Below are 17902 nucleotides of genomic sequence, written 5' to 3'. Positions count from 1 at the left end.
CCTGCTGTATATTCCAAGGCCTTCCCAAGCCCTGCAGGATATCACGTTGCGCTGACAGGAGCTTCCCTCGGAAATACACACGTGCGTACAACTGAGTGTAGGTAGATCTGTTACATAATATTTGTTGTTCGGACATTTGTACTCACATGTACGTACGCAAGACACAACGATATAGTTTATACGTTTCCACAGCTGATTGGAGTTCGCTGACCTTTCGTACTCGTCTTGGGATTATAATGGTTATGTCAATCAACATCTTTAGGTAATGAACGGTCTGATACGGTGTGGTGTGGTAGCCTAGAAACGCCTCGAGCTAGATTTTCAGTATTGAAAAGTGTCTGAGTATGAAAATTACCAAGGATTATGCGCTGGCACCTGGTATTAAAATTCTAAAAGCACAGCGTGAAATAGGAAAAGCTGTTACATTCGGCCATGCCTCAAATCTGTCGTCGTGAAAGTGGCTCTACAAAGCGAATGACTTTCATAAATCGCAACGAATTTTTCTCACCCGACTTGCTGCTGACCGGTATATCAAGTAATAACTCGCAGGCTTGAATTTTATCGCCTAGACTGCAACGATTTCGAGTCTAGATTATTATTTTACAGATTTTACTGCGCAGTTTCAACATTCATTAAATGTAGTATGCGGCTTTTCTAAAATCCTTTTTCTAATCAAATATGAGACATGATTTATTATGTATTTAAAACCCTTACCTCGGATTTTCTTTTGATCATGGAAATACGATTAGGGATCGAAGTGTAAGATAAGAAAACTAGAAAGGCACAAACGATTTCCCACTAAATTGAACAATATTTTCTCACGAAGTATTGATTTCATTTTTGTAATGACGATTTCACCCTCTCAAAATCAGATGTAAATCGATAAACCCACTGATAATTGGAACTCTTGGGATAAGATTTAGAAACTGAACTGTAGCTCAAATAAAAATCCAATCCCAAGGTAATTCATCATGAGTCAGTCGACTCATTATTCACGGACCTTGACACATGCTGTTAGACTTTCTGTTGAACCAGCAAGAAGCGAGTTGAGTAATTACGGATATGAAATAGAGACTATTTTGAATCTCCTGTTTATTTCATGTGGCGTACTAAAACATTGAATCATTGCTTATACGTTACAGTGGATTGATCATAAATGACTTATGTGTTATGCTTAATAACGAACAAATCGTGACTAATACCTACGCTTAAAAGGTGTCGCTTACGCGTAACGATTACTTTAAATATAAGCTCATAAAATCGTAGACCATAGTTCACAGCTAGTCAGTTGGGAAAAGTATAGGTAAATAATGGAAGAAAGAAAAACTTGTCGGCTGAATTATCGCAGATCTAGCTCTGAAAGCTTTGGCTAGTGAAATGTGGGGGAGAAGGTAACAGCTCAGTTTGAAATCGCGTTCTTTGTTATTACCGACTCTACAGAGCTGCCACTGAGAAAATACACCGTCTGGGGTAAATATTACGTGTCACAGAACGCTAGGGTTGAGACTTGATTAGATATGTCCACGTCCATTGCATACGTGCCAATGGGTGTAAACTCACGTATGCCAGATGAGAAGATAGTTAATTTTTAAGCGATTTAGAGTTAGACAATTCGCGTGCATCGTGTGAGGAAGAATCAGTGCAAACAGAATATGGAAAACAGGGATGAAGAAACGTCTAGTCAATCGAGTCAGAAGTTGGCTGTTGCCTTTCGTGAGAATTTTGTATCACTTGTTTCTAAAATGTAAAGTGAATTGGCAGCTTGACGATCACTTCAGAGAACAAAAACTCAACATGAAGCTATAAAAAAGAAAACTGCATTATCACCTCGAGAAGCATGTAAAAATTTGCAATCAGTGTTTTGACCACAAGTTTTCCTGCAACTAATAATTTGTCTATAACGCTAAAAGCGTTGGATGCGTTACCGAATCGACATTAAATATTGACCAAATTCAAAGCGATAACCTGTTTTTGTTACTCTTAAAGTGTCGTTTTCTAAAGATTTACTCGGTTCAAGTTGTTCGCGAAACCGCGACAGCGTTTTTATCCAGCGCTACGACAAACGGATAACGTTACGTCCCGGGTGGACATTGACCCGACGGAGGAAAACGCTGTTGCTGAATCGTTGGCATCTCTGCCTCTTAGTGAACCTTCAATATAGCTCCAGTTCCGTAGGCAGACTGAAGAACAGGCTGGGCACCATAAAGAGATCCGGCCCTAAGTCCCAGTCCGATGCCGTAGGCCAGCGGTGCGGTGGCAACGACACCACCGTTGACGGACGGGGCACTAATGATGTTCTGAGACGTGATGGAGGGCGCAGTTATCACGGACTGACGAAGTACGGGTTCACCGGCCACGAGCGAATGCCGGAGCACCTGACCGCCGGCAAGTACAGCCTGCAAAAAATCAACGGTGTTCGATTTCGGGGCGAACTTATGATGCGAATAAAAAAAAAATCCTCTTCAAATCATTACCGATTGACGGAGTAGCGACCCGGAAGCAGTGGTTACCACCCCGGGCCCAGTGGCCCCGGTCAGTATCGGTTGCCGGATGATTTGCTGGGGTCCTGTGACAAGAGTTTGTCTCAAAAGCGGTCCTGGTGCAGAGACGGTCTTGACGGAAATGGCGGGGTCCTTCTGGACCACGGCATTGAATCCGTTGACCGGGTCGGCGGCGTAAGACACAGTCCTTCGAGAACCGTCGGGTTCAACGAGGCTGTAGCTACCCTGGACGACATCTCCGTTGCGCGTTTCCTCCTGGGCCTTGTTGTCACCTTGAAATGTTATTTTGTGGTGAAATCTCTGTCAGTTATCCGATGCTTTCACACGCAGGTAGTGAGAAACGGGCTAATGCTCTTCATTTCGTGCGAGTTTGACAAATGGAACAGAAAGGGATTGAGGGAACAGTCGGGTTAATAATTCACGGGAAAGCTCCTCGAAGAAAGTTGGGCCGACGGGTTGGAAGGAATCGTTTTTCCGAGAGTTTGAAAGAAAATTACGTAATGAAAAGATTATCGGGTCACGAAAAAGCTAGGGTGATTGGCGGGTCTAGCGGGTGTCAAAATTAATTGGAACTTTGTTTTTCCAGACTTCAGAAACTGCTCGTTATACTAGAGGTCGTATAAAAGCTTCGGTGAGAGGGATCGAGATCAAGTAGTTGGACGCTCTAGGATTTTACGAAGGACATTTGATAACATCTGGGTCTGGCAAACTGCAGGCACTTGAAGAAGAGCCGGTACGAAGGTTGCATCGTTGGCTGTTTGGTAGTACGTATGCAGAACACTTTATTTTACGATTATGTGAAAACTTCTGTGACCCGATATGTTATTCAGAGTGTACAGCGCGTGTCTTTACGCCGGCCATTAAACTCAAGATGGTCCATTTTCTGCGTGACATTAACAGGCGGAGCGAAGAAAGCAGGGTGAAAAAGACTTTTTCACAGCGAGATTTCCATTCGTTTCTCAAATGTATCTCAGCGAGACTCTCGGATTAAATTACCCACCAAAACAATGATAATTTCGCTAAACTTGGAATATTCCTGCAGGGTCGGAGGCAATGAGAGAAGATGAGTGTTTCAGAAGCACAGTGCTGAACCGGCGAAAACTACACCGTTAACTCTGACCTAGCATCAAACTATCCGGCCACACCGTGTTCTGCGCAAGTTTTCACCCGTTCGCCAGAAACACAGTCATGACTTCTGGCTTTCCTGGAAACTGCAAAACTGGCAGAAAATTTTTCGCAGCAAAAATCACGCACCGTGTAATTTTCGAATTATCCAAACTCACCGGTCAGGCCGTCAGCGACGCTGTAGCTGTAGCTGTACTGAGGATTGGGATCATAGTCTTCCGTGCGAACGACGGCTGCAGGCTGCGCCACAGCCACAGCAGCTGGAGCCCCAACGATGCCTCCGCCAATTATTCCTCCATGAGCTACGGCGAGCAGGCCGGTGAACACTATCAACTGAAACGTGAAGATTTATATTATAACGCCGGGATATATTCCTTGGGGTTTAATATGAAACTTGCGACAATTTTTCCGCTTGGATGATTCCGAAATCAATTTCTCGATTCGCTAATTGTAAAATTGGGATGTGAGGCTCGGATGAAAATATATCCGATATTTACTTTGCAAGCCATGATGATCGAGGTGCTCGTTTTTGATGCAGCTGAGGCGACTGTGATCAGCTTGTCCAGACCTCCAGACTTTATACTAATCTGTCCTAGCCGGCTCCGCCTAGTGATTTGGTTTCACTGATATCGGTGTCGTTGGGTCGGTAAAAATGAACGGCATAATACGATCCGAAGACTGTAAAAGTTCGTCTATCGCAATACTCGCATGTAATATGCTCTCCACGATATAGGGTACGTGCGGTATATTCTCTGCGCGAGCAAATCCGGTCAAAGGAAGTCACAACTTAAGATACATCTCTAACAATGACTGCTGAATATTCATGTTTCCACCTTTTTACCGCATATTATTTTCGTATCATAGACAGGTGGACACCGGAAAGCTGTGAGAAGACCATAATCCTGAATTCGTTCCTGAATTACTTCGACAGTCAAAGAATGATGAGTAAAATTTACAAACGCTCGTTTAAAAGAAAACCTTCGTCAGAGACAGCCGAAATTGCGTTCTCGCGGGAGGAACAGATATTGATTCGGTACTTTTCATTATGTTGAAATATTTTACTGGTATATAAAAGCTTTCAGTTCGGAGGGTTTGATCCTGAATTGAAACGAGGATCTAAACATTACGGATACTTTCTAAACATTGTTTACGGCAGGTTTAGTATCACATGTTTATCGAAAATTGAAGCAAAAAAAGTTTTCCGTTAGGTGAAAGGAAACGGTGGTGACTAGAAACGAAAGTTAAGTTCCTGTAAATGAGTAAGACATATATTGAGTGCCAGTATCAGGAACACAGTTTAATTCTAAGGGAGTGACGATTGAGGAAATAAATTTCGATCCAAGTTTGAAATCGAAAAGCGTTAAGGGTCGGAGAGCGTTGGCGGGATTGCAGAGGTAAGAAGGGAAACGGGAGAGAAATCGTCGCCCTTTCCATTTAGTTTAGTTTTCCGATCCACCCTCGGAGTCGTAGCGACTGCCACCGGTAAATCCATCTCGCTTTAAAGATGAAATCTATCACGGGGTCCCATTCTTCGACGGGCGAGTGCAAAGGTATAAGGATCGGTCGCTCATTTGGGCGGCGCGGCGTGGCGGAACACGACGCGGCACTGGGACCAGATTGATTTAACCGATAGTCGAGAATAGTCAAGGTGCGATCGATCCCCTTTGTCGTCGAAGGAAAGAAAACTCCACCGTGGCTCAGGACCCTACGCGCTATTCAGCCTGTCATTTGATTCGGGCCGCACAAACATGTAAATTGTATCGATTTCGAGGTAACGATTCGACTAGAGTCTCGTGTGCACAATGGGCACGACTACCATGTCACACTCGGTGGAATGCGGCAAGAAATATCTTTCGCGTTTCGATAGCTCAATTCTGAGTGATGCCGTAACGCATGCCGCCTATATGGTACAGGTTGTATGTATAACTGGCAATCCGCAGAGATACAAAAGAATGATCCACGGCATGAAGGATCCGGAGAAGATCCCACCGTATTTCAATGGCTGCTGCTGGAGCATTGTGCGAATAATAATAAAGCATGATCAATTTTCGCAAGGATGAAAATTGCTGTCGTACGGTGGATGTTCACAATGTTACTCCTTGAAGAACTCCTGGAGCGGATAAGGAGTAGAATGAATTTAAGGTGCCCGCATTATCCGCACGCCAACTCAACAATCGCTCTGCGCAAATCCGACCCTCCCGCTGGCTGCAACGGATCTTCTTCGATCGTTAGCGATCCTTGAGAGGTTCCGGGCTCCTCGGGTGTCTCGCGATTCCCTACGTGATTCGATCGGAAATTACAGGGAATTTACTGCTGATTATATCTGAAAACGTGAAGTGGGCGCAGGTGGAGGGAAAAGCGCGATTGGTTTTCAATGAAGAGTGACAAAATTATTCGAGAAACAATCCTTGATACTTCGGAGGAAGCGCTCCGCGTTTCCACAGGCATTATTCGAGTGAGTATACCTACCCTTTGCCCTCTGCTTCTTGCATTTGGATGGTTAATGGATTGAAACGCGCCACATTTATCAACGAGTTGAAGAAGAGGAGAACGGAAAAGAAGAGAACGCACGCCGAGAAAAATGGAGTAAAAAATAAACATCGAAGCCTTATCTCGGGCAGCCATATTTCACCGGGAATATATTTATTGAGAGTTAGAATGCCGAAAGAGTGTATCGCCCTTAGTCAAGACCTGCAATATCACTGAAATTTCCGGCAATGGTTATCAGCATCCCGGTATCTGGCTTCCTCGCACCGATCGCGATCGTTCATCTTTCACGTCAATGCGCATATCGCATATTATAATGACTTATGTCGAGGAAAAAATTATCCTCAACGCCGAATATTCAGAATAACGCTTATTCCGCACCCCGTGATGTCAGTAAACAAGCAGGAATACAATCCGAATGATATCGCGAAAAAATCCTGCAAAGGAAAACTGACACCGGCAAATTATAACTCCGTCAGTTGCGACATGCTGCAAGTAACAAAATCCAGGGTTTTACGGTTCCACAATCTCAACGTCGCGTCGTCGCCAGTCCCGGTGCAGCGGTGCACCTCGCGTGGTTGGCTCATATGGGTCAAGTAACATAAGTAGTTACTCAAGGAGTATCCGTGGTGGATCAAGCCAGCCAGCCAGTCCCGGCAACAAGCCAGAGATCTAGCTCACCGGTGCACCGTTGTAACTCCACACTCGGAGTCACAAGCACACAAACACCGCGTCACATCTATTCGTGACAAGAGCCCATCTCGTCGAGTACGTGTATTGTGGACGATGACCGGATAGTATTCCCATGCACTTTTGACGCAGCAGGTGAAAAGAGGAGGGGCTGAATCGTATAAATGCTCGCGACACTACCGAGCTCAAAGCGGTACTTGAGTGGACACGGAACCGCACTGAAGAGATTAGGTAGGTACAGCAGCTGGACGCTGCAGCGGTCAGAGATTATTGTTTAATTTCTATCATTCGTGTTTCTGTATTTCCCTAATAGGTTTCCCGGGACAAAGATCCCCAAACTTTTTAGGGTCGACGTGAGGCTTATCCGGACGTCATTTCCTCAGACTTTTTTGAAACATCTTTCTGTACATAATACTCTCGGTAATAACGCAGGTGTCAATCTCAGCCGACGAGATAAACTTCCTCATTATATTCCGACCGCTGTACCAACAGTAGTAGAGGACAATGTTTACCCAGCATCAACGAATCACTTTGCACGCAGCTCACCTGCCTGACCTCATTTCCCGGCGAAAATTTCGCCATCCAGGAACGTTTTCTTAGGATCTTTGACGTGGATGGAATGAACACAACACCGGGACGGGACAAAGTTTTTCCAGAAATATTATCTTGTTACTCTGGGTTGAGACCGTTCTTTTTCTCTGTTCAGCACACAACTTCGGTGACTCAACTGGTCTCACACTCCAGTGCGTCGCGGTGTTGGTTCAAAATGATGAAGCTTTTTGTCCCTCTGATGACCCAATGAAACGACTGCAGTGATCCAATTCGGACCACAATCGATACTGGACAATTATTCATCACGTGTCAGGCCTGCACAGAATCTGCCACTTGCTAAAGGGGTTATTTTGCGATCGATTTTGTTCCACTAAACCATCCCAGATTCCAATGAAATGTTTCAAATGTTGATCTCTTACTGGACTAGAAAATACCAAATATAGGCCCCGTTATCACGCCTTCACAAAGTCTTCTGGTTCAGTACTACTAGTACTAGATTGCCTTATCGCGCTTCTTGCGATGAGTGGTCAGCTGACACGCTACCAAATCACTGCTTCACGTAGCAGGGACTGGAACCCTTCGCTAATGTGTTTCGCATTAACCTTCGCGCCTCGAGCAACCTTTAAGAACACTCAGCAGCCGTTGTTATCACTACGTCATTGGGCCGCTTCATTTCACTGCTAAATTCGCGATTGCGTGATCAAGTGAAAACTAAATCAATCCTAATTGCTGTAGCCCAGGTGTATCGAATGGCAAGTACGAGGAGCGAAAAGGCCTCGTTCAAAGAAATTTCTTTCTCAGAAAACTTGAGTTGCATAGCGTTTTTCTATCCCCAGGTGATTACTCGCACGCAGGTTGTATAAGGCGAGGTTTTTCTCCAGTACTTCGGCAATCATTTAACCATCACGTCAATTTCACCTCCACACTCACACGAGAGAATATTGTATCGGTATTACAGACAAGAAATGCATCTTACGCTTGTTTGTTTCAATTACGATCGATCAAGCCTGGCGTATAAATCAAACTCCAATGACATGCGGGCGTATTTTCATCTTCCGTAACACGATATCGCCTATTATCATTCATATTTAGCTTCATTTTGATCGATCTGTACTCGAGGTACTTTGCCCGTTGCAATATTGGTATGCTGTCTATTAATTCGTCGGTGCTACACTGCGCGTGGCCTCGGAGTCATTGCATTAAGGATTGAAAATTGATTTTTGAATCCTCAATCGATACCTTCCAATCGACCTTTCAAGCCGGCCGATTGTGAGTAAACTCCGATGCTCTCCCGCCGCGTCCGACTTGGATGGTCAGTTGCGGTTCGATTAATTTCTATCAATAACGAGAGTAGGCACTCGGCCGTGTGTGCATGTTGATGCATTGTCCGTGCATGCGGGCAACATGTGTATAATAGAGGAATCAGGCTTCAAGCACGGGTTCACCGGGGGTCAGACAGCCTATTATTGTCGTTCGAATTAAAGAACGAAGAAAGGTGGCCTCTGGTATCGACGCGGCCCCACACCCGAGTCCAGAAGCAAGGGTGGCTGACGCTGGAGCCGCTCCGCAAAGCTTCTGCATCCTACAGGATTTATTTCCCGGATTACGCCAGCTTGATAAGCGAAAACAAAATAGAAGATAGCCCGATCTCTATATCCCCTTCAATTCTCTCCTCCGACGTTGGCGTCGCGGCACCGGTCGAGTAGACTGATAAAAACCGATTGGAGAAAAGAACTCTGTTGCGGACTAGTGAAGGAGATAACGGGTCCATTGACGGGACGCCGATTTAGCGAGAAAAAAGCGTTGCACCGGGGAATTAGTCGGCGATCGATAAGGTCTTCGAGGTCTGTCGAAGTTGTGTTTCCATGGTATCGTGCAGTACATGCAAGGTCCGATACCGAATCCACGACGAACGTGGGCTGTATTATTGAAGCCGACTGCCAAGTGGGCTGGAATTTACTAAGAAACAACCTGGATGCCTATCCCATAAATGAGTGTCGTTTGAAGGAAACCTGAACGAAGGCCGCTCCTGCCCTTCGTCGATGTTCCGACGATGATTGGCCGCGACTGTGCCACGTTGGCTCGTAAAACCGAAGGGGACGGAACAAGAAGGAACCGATATCAACCCTATGCTTCGCCGGAATTCCCAATTCACGACACCATTCGGAAAATGACTGGCTCGTTTCGTGCCGATGCAACATCTCTGGCCCTATATATATAACTACTACTATCCCAATGCCATCTCTCGGCATTTCCCCTTCGCTCAATTTCCCATATACACGCGGGTCCGTGCCTCCCGTGTGCTTGGAAAACCGGTGGAAGAAACGGTGAGAAATACAAAGAGTCTTCGTACTCGTGATCCATCAACATGGACAAGCCCCATAGAGAAACACAATGCCTGGCCAATCATGCGTCGATCATATTTTATACCTGTGGTGCATTTGTTCACTGAGAGATTCAACATTCCTACACTATACCAACTCCACTCTCCAGGTACATGGATCTTAGAACGGGGAAAAATCGCCGCAGGTTTTTGCAAGAATATAATTGCTATCTCATATACACACGTGTGCATATATCGTAGATTCATCCACCGTACATACGGCCAACGCTACACCCACCGGTGTGGCCGGTTTTATCTCCTTTTTTCACGTTAGGATATTTCGTACCTATGTATGATTTTCTCATCACGAGAGGCAATCCATCACCGAAAATCGAGTCGGGTTCTGCAGTTTGTTATTACGTTGCAGCCACTGGGGAGGGATTGATTACACGGACTTCATTGACCGTAAATGGGCAGATGATGGAATCTCCACCGTATAGTGTATGTAGTCAAAAATATATTGGAATAGCCGTAATTCCCGGCGAAATTCACGTCTCCGTGAACCGGCTGTGGACTTTCGCAACTTTTTAGCTAAGGTCATTTGTATTCAGTTTACCGCTTCCACCCCGTATCCCATCCGTCGATATCTTCTAAGCGAACTGCAACCCTCGCGTTCCTTTTTTATCAACCAGCACCTGTCTTGTTCCTTTTGCTTTCTTTTTACCAAATATCCGTATCGCGTATATCTGTGCACCGAACCAATTCTACCGACTGTCCTCACCAGTAGATGAAATGTTTGATATTATAAACTGGATTCCTTAATAATGACGCGATTGTATTTCATCTCATCAAACTGAAAAAATTCTAGGACTCTCTTAAAATAAGGTAGCGAGTAAAGGAGGGTCGTTCTCGAAAGTTCGAAATTGTGTTTTAAGGATATAGGGGGATCCCAAGAAGAACTGCGGAACGGTCATCAGTGTGAATTGTTTCTCGAGGCAGGGGGAATTCCCAACACGCACTGGGGCTTGAGTGGCTCCTTGGCGTTGGGAAGCCGGGACCTGGTTTGTTACTTGATGGCTTTTACTCGAGGTGCACTATGCTTCGTGCTCTTGCCAACATGCATTCACTTCGAGAAATCATACCGGCACAGTATCGAGTAATGGATTATACCGGATTTCGCCGGTGAATTAACTTCCCGATAACTGTGAATTAGTCTGTATTCAATATGAATGTAAACACATGAAAATATGCCTTTATCGTAGAAGCCAAGCATTCTTAAGTGTACGACGATAAAAGTTAATTTGAATAGTGCACGCCATAATATGATGTGAATTCGGTATTGCAAAGTGTGAATTTGACTCGTTAAGTCAGAGCAGATTCAACTCAGGTGCTGGGCAGAATGTATATATGATTATGTGACATATAAATTAGCGATGTATAATTTTTACTGTTAATGAATACTACCAAATGAATTAATTTAATAGTATATCATATTGTAAAATAATTTTTGGCGAATATTCATAGTTGATGTTGTTAACTAAGAAATAACGAAAGAAATGTCCTGATACTAAATACAGAAACACCAAAAATGGAAATTGATATTCAATAGAATGATTAATTAAAGAAACGATTTGTCTGCGTAGAAAGTTTTTTTTGTCTATGTTTAATTCATTTTAGTAACCCCTTGAATTTTTTAAAATTAAATATTTAAATGCGCCATTTTCCCTACATTTGTATAAATATATATACTATGTTAAATCAAATAAATATTTACAAGTGATCGGTGGAGACTGAGATTATTGCATAAAATTATCCCTGAACAACATTTCAGCCTTGGTACATCAGTTCTTCCAAAGTGTTGTTAAACTTGCAACAAAAAGAGGCTTGCCTACACCTATTGAAGAGCGTTAAATAAGCGAACAGATTCGTAATCGGTTGTCACTATGAGTGACCGCCTAGGTTATTGCAGAGGGATAGTTATCAGGCGGGTTACAAAACCGTCCCCTGCAACCACCGTCGGCGTTGTTCGTTAACGAGGGTTCCATTGAAGGGAGCCACATAGCGGTGATTACCGCGATGTCGAAGTTCACGCGTACGTGCTTTATTTGATCGCGTGAACACTATCGATCTGCTGCGGGAGGGTCGAGCTGCGCGAGTTTCCGTTTAGTTTTTCCTAGCATGCTGAGATACTGCTCATAGTGGAGCTGTAAGCCAGGCCATTCTAGTGCCGGTTCATTCTCTCGATTCACGGAAGAATTAGACTTCCGGTGGCGTCGCTTCAATTACGTTTTATCCTGCAATTCAAATTAATGAATTTATGTCTCTTGGTGCTCATAATTTTGACCCGGAACCGTATCGCCGCGTATTACCATGCTCGGCACGACCCACCCAATTACCAAAAACAATCCCCTCCCTGTAAAACCATGCAGCAGGCGCGAAGGGGCGGTTGGTTTGCTGGTTGGTTCCCCTGTCCGCAACGACGAGCCCAGGGTGCAATTATCCTAGCGGGCGTTAGGGCCGCTTACCGTTTGGGGTCGACCATGCAGAACACCGTCGCCGCCATGGTGGAACGCCGAAGCTTATATCTGTCCCTTCCACCTGCTCGTCATAAAGGAAAACACACATTATTCGAATCCTCTTGCGACCCGGCATAGCCAGCAACCTGCGCAATCCTTTCGGACACCTTTGTGCCTCTGGTCATGGTACTGTAACAATCCCGGCCATCGTGTCCCCTGTACCTACTTGTCTTCCCGTTAATTTGCTTCCGAGGAGCAGAACGAGCGGTTGGTCCGAATTGAAGGCTTCCATAAACCGGCAACCTTGCACATCTGAGGAACCTATTACAGGGGTTTGTATACACATGCTCTGCTGGCACAGGGTTATCTCCATTCCCTGATGTTATCGAGTGATTGTCTCCTAATTGATCATCCGTACAACCGTGGACGGTCTGCAGATGGAATCGTAATCACGTTACCATGGTGTTTGATCAAGTTCTATTACATCAGCTGGCACGGTGACAAAACGAGGCAAGAAGGCTCGACTTCGTATTGGAAAGTAAATCGTGTTTAGTACCTACAAGGACTCGTGAGCTTCCTTTTCCGTAATTATACTTGTTTGCGATTGGAAGAAATAATGTAGTGAAATGAAATGCGAGGTTTGTGAGAGTAGTTTGAAACTGTTGTCACTTGTGTTGAAAAAATTGAACTAACTTTTATTTATGAACAGGTATCAACTGGTGATTGACTTTGAAAATCAAAGTGCATGCAAAGGGATTTTGCTTGATGAAAAATCAAGTCTTTTTTTTTATAGGATTTGAGATCGAATATTTCATTGCTTTGCAAATAATCTGTTTCGTGGTATAAAGTGAGAATGTTAAAAGAAATAATTGTTGAGTCATAAAGATTAGGAATTACGACTATTATACGACGTGCACTGGGTGCAGATCGGAATATTCAAACGGCCACATATAATCCTGAAAAGATTCAAGAGCTGAGTGCGTGCATGCGAGGCTAGTTCGTTCGTCATGCTTGTCTGGCTTTCTCTTATGATATCGATCAGCGGCAAACAAACGGATGTCGGCAAAATCTTAAGCGTGATTTAGTCCGTCCGGCAAAACATGGCGGCGCTAATTCCAGATCCTATGGATAACGTCACTGAACTCGGTGGTGGGAAAGTACGGTGGAAATCACGTTTTTCCAGAAAATTTACAACCCGCTAAAAAGGTGCAGTTATATTCCCATTACTTGCTTCCAAAGGCTATTTTCTTTTTTTCCGTTTTTTTTCTTCGCTTGACGGATGAATTCAACGGTCGTAGATTTTCTTTCCGAGTTTTCGCTCCGATCGCGGGAGACGCATGCGGTTCACGTTTCAACGTCGGTGTTTATGGGGGTCTGGCTAATCGCCGTTGCCTCGAAACTGCTAGTTTCGAGTAACACACGTGATGCGCCACTCCTAAAGAATTGATACTCGACGTCGCATATCAATTCGGTACGAGACTTTGGCCCAGTACCTACTTCACCCAAGGAGTTTGGGTAGTAAAACGTCGAGGCGTAAGATCAGCCTCTGCTGATTCTCTCTCTCTCTCTCTTTCTCTCTCATTCGATTTGTCAGTTCGTTCGAAGTTACCATTTGTCTTCCCCTCGTCTTTTTATCAACTTGACGTGTTTTTATGAATTGTATATTTGTTTGAGAATGAAAAAGAGCAAAAAATATTGATCGATAGGTAGGCTAACCACGTTTCTGTCAGCTGCACGCCGTAGGGTCAATTCATCGATAGATTAGATGTGAAAAGTTTTGATCGGAAAATCAGAATCTTATAACGTCTGCAGAGCGTTGTTCTCGCATTAGGTAGATATATCGCATAGCCGGACCATTATGTTGACTGACTCCCTAAACTCTTAGTTCTATTCTAGACTTCGATAATATCCAAAGTTATAAAATTAACGACGGCTGATCCGATCTGAGACTTACGTTAATGGTTCGTACTGCGAAATTATTCTTCATGCACTAGTAGAGAGTCTCAAAAGTTTCGGTCTGGCTGAGGTGCTTGAGGTATTGGACAAAGAGAATCATAACGTCTTCGAATTAGGGCTTCGTGCAATTGATCATGCGAAAGATTAAACTTCATAGTCTGTGGCACATGTGGTTTAATTTCACCCGGCATTTCACTCACTTTTGGCAAGAAATCAACTGCCTTTTAGTTCTGCTGAGCGAATTCTAACTCCTCCAGCATTAGTGTAGGTACCTACTTCCGGAAATGGAGGAGAGGGTAATGAATACCAGATAGCTCGAGCTGAGGAGAAACTGCACGAAAGGGGACGACGGTAAGGAGAAAGCTGTAGGAGGGTGAGAACGTCAAAGAGAGAGAAATAGAGGCAGCGAGAAAGAGAAAGAGATAGACGAAAAAAGAGAACCAAGGGTGGAATATTGCCACTTAACTGGATAACACTATTTATGCGGTATGGTGGAGAAATTGGATTGGTAGTGAAAGGGCGCCGCCCGCCGCTTCATTGGATGCTAACCAAGTTACCGGCTTGAATCTTACGCCTGTCAGATATCATTGCGGAAAACAGGAGCACCTTTAACGAGAGAACTTCACGCTTATTTCATGCTTATCAAGCGGTTGAAAAATAACAGACGTACCTAATACTGTCGAATAAAAACGTCTTTTATGTAACGTGAACATGATTTGCATATTTTTTCATGCATATTTTTCGTACACAAAATACCTGTTTCTATGACGGTAAAGCGAGTTTGCGAATGCGCATGCGCGGAGTACAGAAAAGACCACTTCTAACTCCTAGAGCAGCAACTTAATTACGCTCGGGCCGAAAGGACCGAGTTTCCCTCTTTGTTACACAATATACTATTTTCTTCATCATTATACGAATCCCATTTTCAAATTATCTAGCATAACTTTTTGGCATATATATGTATAAGTATATGTCTGAAGAAATTTGATATTGCCCGATGCTTCGTGAATATTGATAACCAAGTTAAATAAGACTGTCCTTCGTTTAGTTTTGAATCACGAACAAAATTTACAAGCCAAGAAAAACCCAAAACCATAGAAAACCAAATATACAAGCAATCACAATCGACCGTTTCAAAATTGACATCAGTCCGAAGCTCTCAAGTTGGATCGAATAAGTAACTGAGTGCAGTCTCTGTTATCATCTCTTTCATCGTGACAACTATGACCGGGAGTCCGAGGGCGAGATGCACCCTCATATATACCTTTGCGACCAACACCACGCTAATTCAATCATCCGGTTCAGAGGTGGAGGTTCTTGTGTCACGGCTTCGTGCGCGTATGTAGAACGTACAAGGTGCAGTAGAAACGTGGCTCCGTGTACCACTCACGGCACTCTTCCAGCCGAGGTAGCCTGCGCCAGACACTCAACATTGCAGAGAGCCGGGGGCGGCCCCTGTGAAAGTGTTCTGGCGCCTCTGCGTCGAGCCTGTCTGTCTGTTCTCTAGTTTGTAACACGGCGTCGAGCGGAGCTCGAAACGCATCCGCTTCCATTCATCAATGCTTCTTCGACGGTCCAGAGCAGCGCCAGAAAAGTCCTTTGGTCCATCAAGATTGGCTCGAGTGAACGAGCTCCTTCGCCTTCAGCCAACCCTGCCAACCCCTGGACCACCTCGAACGTCCTTCGAATTCTTTTTCGTACTTCGTAAGAGTCGTGAACCTTCTTCACCTCGCGTTGCCACCCTTGCAGTTGAATAAATGAACAAGTGAACCTCGTCTTTCTACAGTCACGTCTGCGACAGAAATCAGTTTTCGAAATTTTGTAAGAGTGTGACTGTCGCACCTTGCCGGTTTAATGGAATCTGGGTTGTCCCTTGCGGAGCGGATGGTTTTCATTAACGCCTCCCGTCCGGAAGACGTCGCCGACCCAGGGAAACCCCCGTCAACGCAAGGACCTCGGGGCAGCGCGTTTGCATACTCGCATAAATCAAGGAACGCAGGACATGTTTATGTGTGACATAGCCATTACTTTACCCCGTTGGTCAGTTAGGGACGCGTGCTCCGGTTTGAACCTACGGGAATATTTCAACGACGGGCTCTCGTGTTCCGCGTGATTGAAAACCACCGTGCTTTCTAGCAGGTTGCAAACATCTGGGGCCACCACGTGCGCAACTTTCGTTTTTCTCATTATCATACTGTCGCCATAGGATGGTGGAAATTTACGGGTTCTTAGGAAATTCAATAATGCGAACGAATCAAATTTATGAAAGCGATGCAGGAATAAATGTCATCAGATATTGATTGGCAGTGGTCAGATGGTGCAGTGATTCGTATCGATTAAAGAAGGAGAAGAGATTCCTCGGGTCCAGGCAATAAAATATTTATTCCATCCTTGGGTATAAGCCTGTCGTATATCCGTCCTATGGTCGAATAATCGAATTATCCCGAAACCGAAAATCGGCGACCCGCGAGTCAATTTATGGGATTCTAATACCCCCACTTGGCGAACTCCATGCCGATCTATCTTGTTTGGTAGCCACTGGTTAGAAAGAGATAAACTTGCCGAGGACGCTATATATCGCGTAGCTGGGCGACGCGCGACGGTAAGGGACGTTAAAAGTGGCCACCAAGGGATAAACTCGGTGCTTCAAGAACCGGACAGCCGGATGAACGGCGAAACCGAGGGTAACGAAGGGTTCGTACGGCTCCCGGCTTGCAACGTAATGGACATCACATCCGTCGTTTTCGGTCTGAATATTTTCTCCGTACTAACGGGTCGCCACACCGTTTAGAACAAAAGGTCACCTTTACGAGCTTTTAGATCGACAGAAGACGCAATAAAGAGATGTATCATTACAATTGTACAAGCAAGGCTGTTTGTACAAATGAAATTCGGTATTAACACAAGAATGACAATTGATCAGGACAGCTATTTAGATGATGGTCAATGGGTTTCAAGATGTCGTGAAAACGTTATTCCCAGTTAAACGGAAATGGACGTTCTACCCGTAAGCCGCTAAGGATCGAAGCATCCTAAGAGGTATAATAAACAAGATGGAAATCTAAGCGCCGTAACAAGAAACAAGCGTTATCAATCTCGTAGGCAGCTAAGCTTATGTAGGAGTAGTCTGTACTAGGTACGTGAGCACAAAGCACCCATGCTCAACTCTATCCCGTAGTAAGGAATAACATATCGACGAACCCGCTCGAATATCCGAGAACACGGAGGACCCAATCTGAGGTCCTAAATCTAACTAAGAAAACGGTCATCATTGACTCGGTAAGACTTACTACGACGTGCGAGAGTGTAGATGGAACTTATTGCGTGTCTTTCGTCGATGCCTTACTACATTCACTGCAAGGGGCATGAGATTTCCGCGACAGAGGCAACTCGAGTCAACTTCCCATCCGGGTTTCAATCCCGGTCTAATTATCCTCTGAGTGATCAGTTGCTCACCGAGTAACTTCGAGCTTAGAATCCCGAAGTTTGGGCACGTTTTAGCAACGTTCGCATAGCCAGACCACCACACGCGAGCGGGGTGCTGGTTTGCCATGGTTACTGGTTCGCTGGTCGGTCCTTGCAGGGTGCGCGTGGAGAGGGTGCAGAGGGAGCTGAGTTGGTGCCTGGAGTACCTCGAGAGGGTGAGAAAGGATTAACGGGTTACGCGCTGCGAATGAGCGGAATTCAAGGGGACTTTCAAGTTTGGTCCTGGGAACTTGGCTCGGTTCTTTCGCTCTTCAAATTAGTACCGG

The 17902-nt window shown here is 44.8% G+C and overlaps 1 protein-coding gene across 1 annotated transcript; it reads right to left on the bottom strand.

Annotated features, from left to right (window-relative positions):
• Positions 1-962: 962 nt before the first annotated feature.
• On the bottom strand, positions 963-4163 carry LOC124409406 (cuticle protein 19.8-like). Its single transcript, XM_046886998.1, has 4 exons — positions 4124-4163; positions 3785-3959; positions 2475-2773; positions 963-2396 (listed from the first exon to the last, which is right to left on the bottom strand). Exons 1-4 carry the CDS (start codon positions 4133-4135, stop codon positions 2142-2144), a joined length of 741 nt encoding a protein of 246 aa, XP_046742954.1. The 5' UTR covers positions 4136-4163; the 3' UTR covers positions 963-2141.
• Positions 4164-17902: the final 13739 nt, after the last annotated feature.

Source organism: Diprion similis, chromosome 8 (genome assembly GCF_021155765.1).
Source record: "Diprion similis isolate iyDipSimi1 chromosome 8, iyDipSimi1.1, whole genome shotgun sequence".
In the NCBI taxonomy this organism is placed as follows: domain Eukaryota; kingdom Metazoa; phylum Arthropoda; class Insecta; order Hymenoptera; family Diprionidae; genus Diprion; species Diprion similis.
Note: the sequence above shows the minus strand (reverse complement) of the source record. Positions and strands in the feature narration are given on the sequence as shown.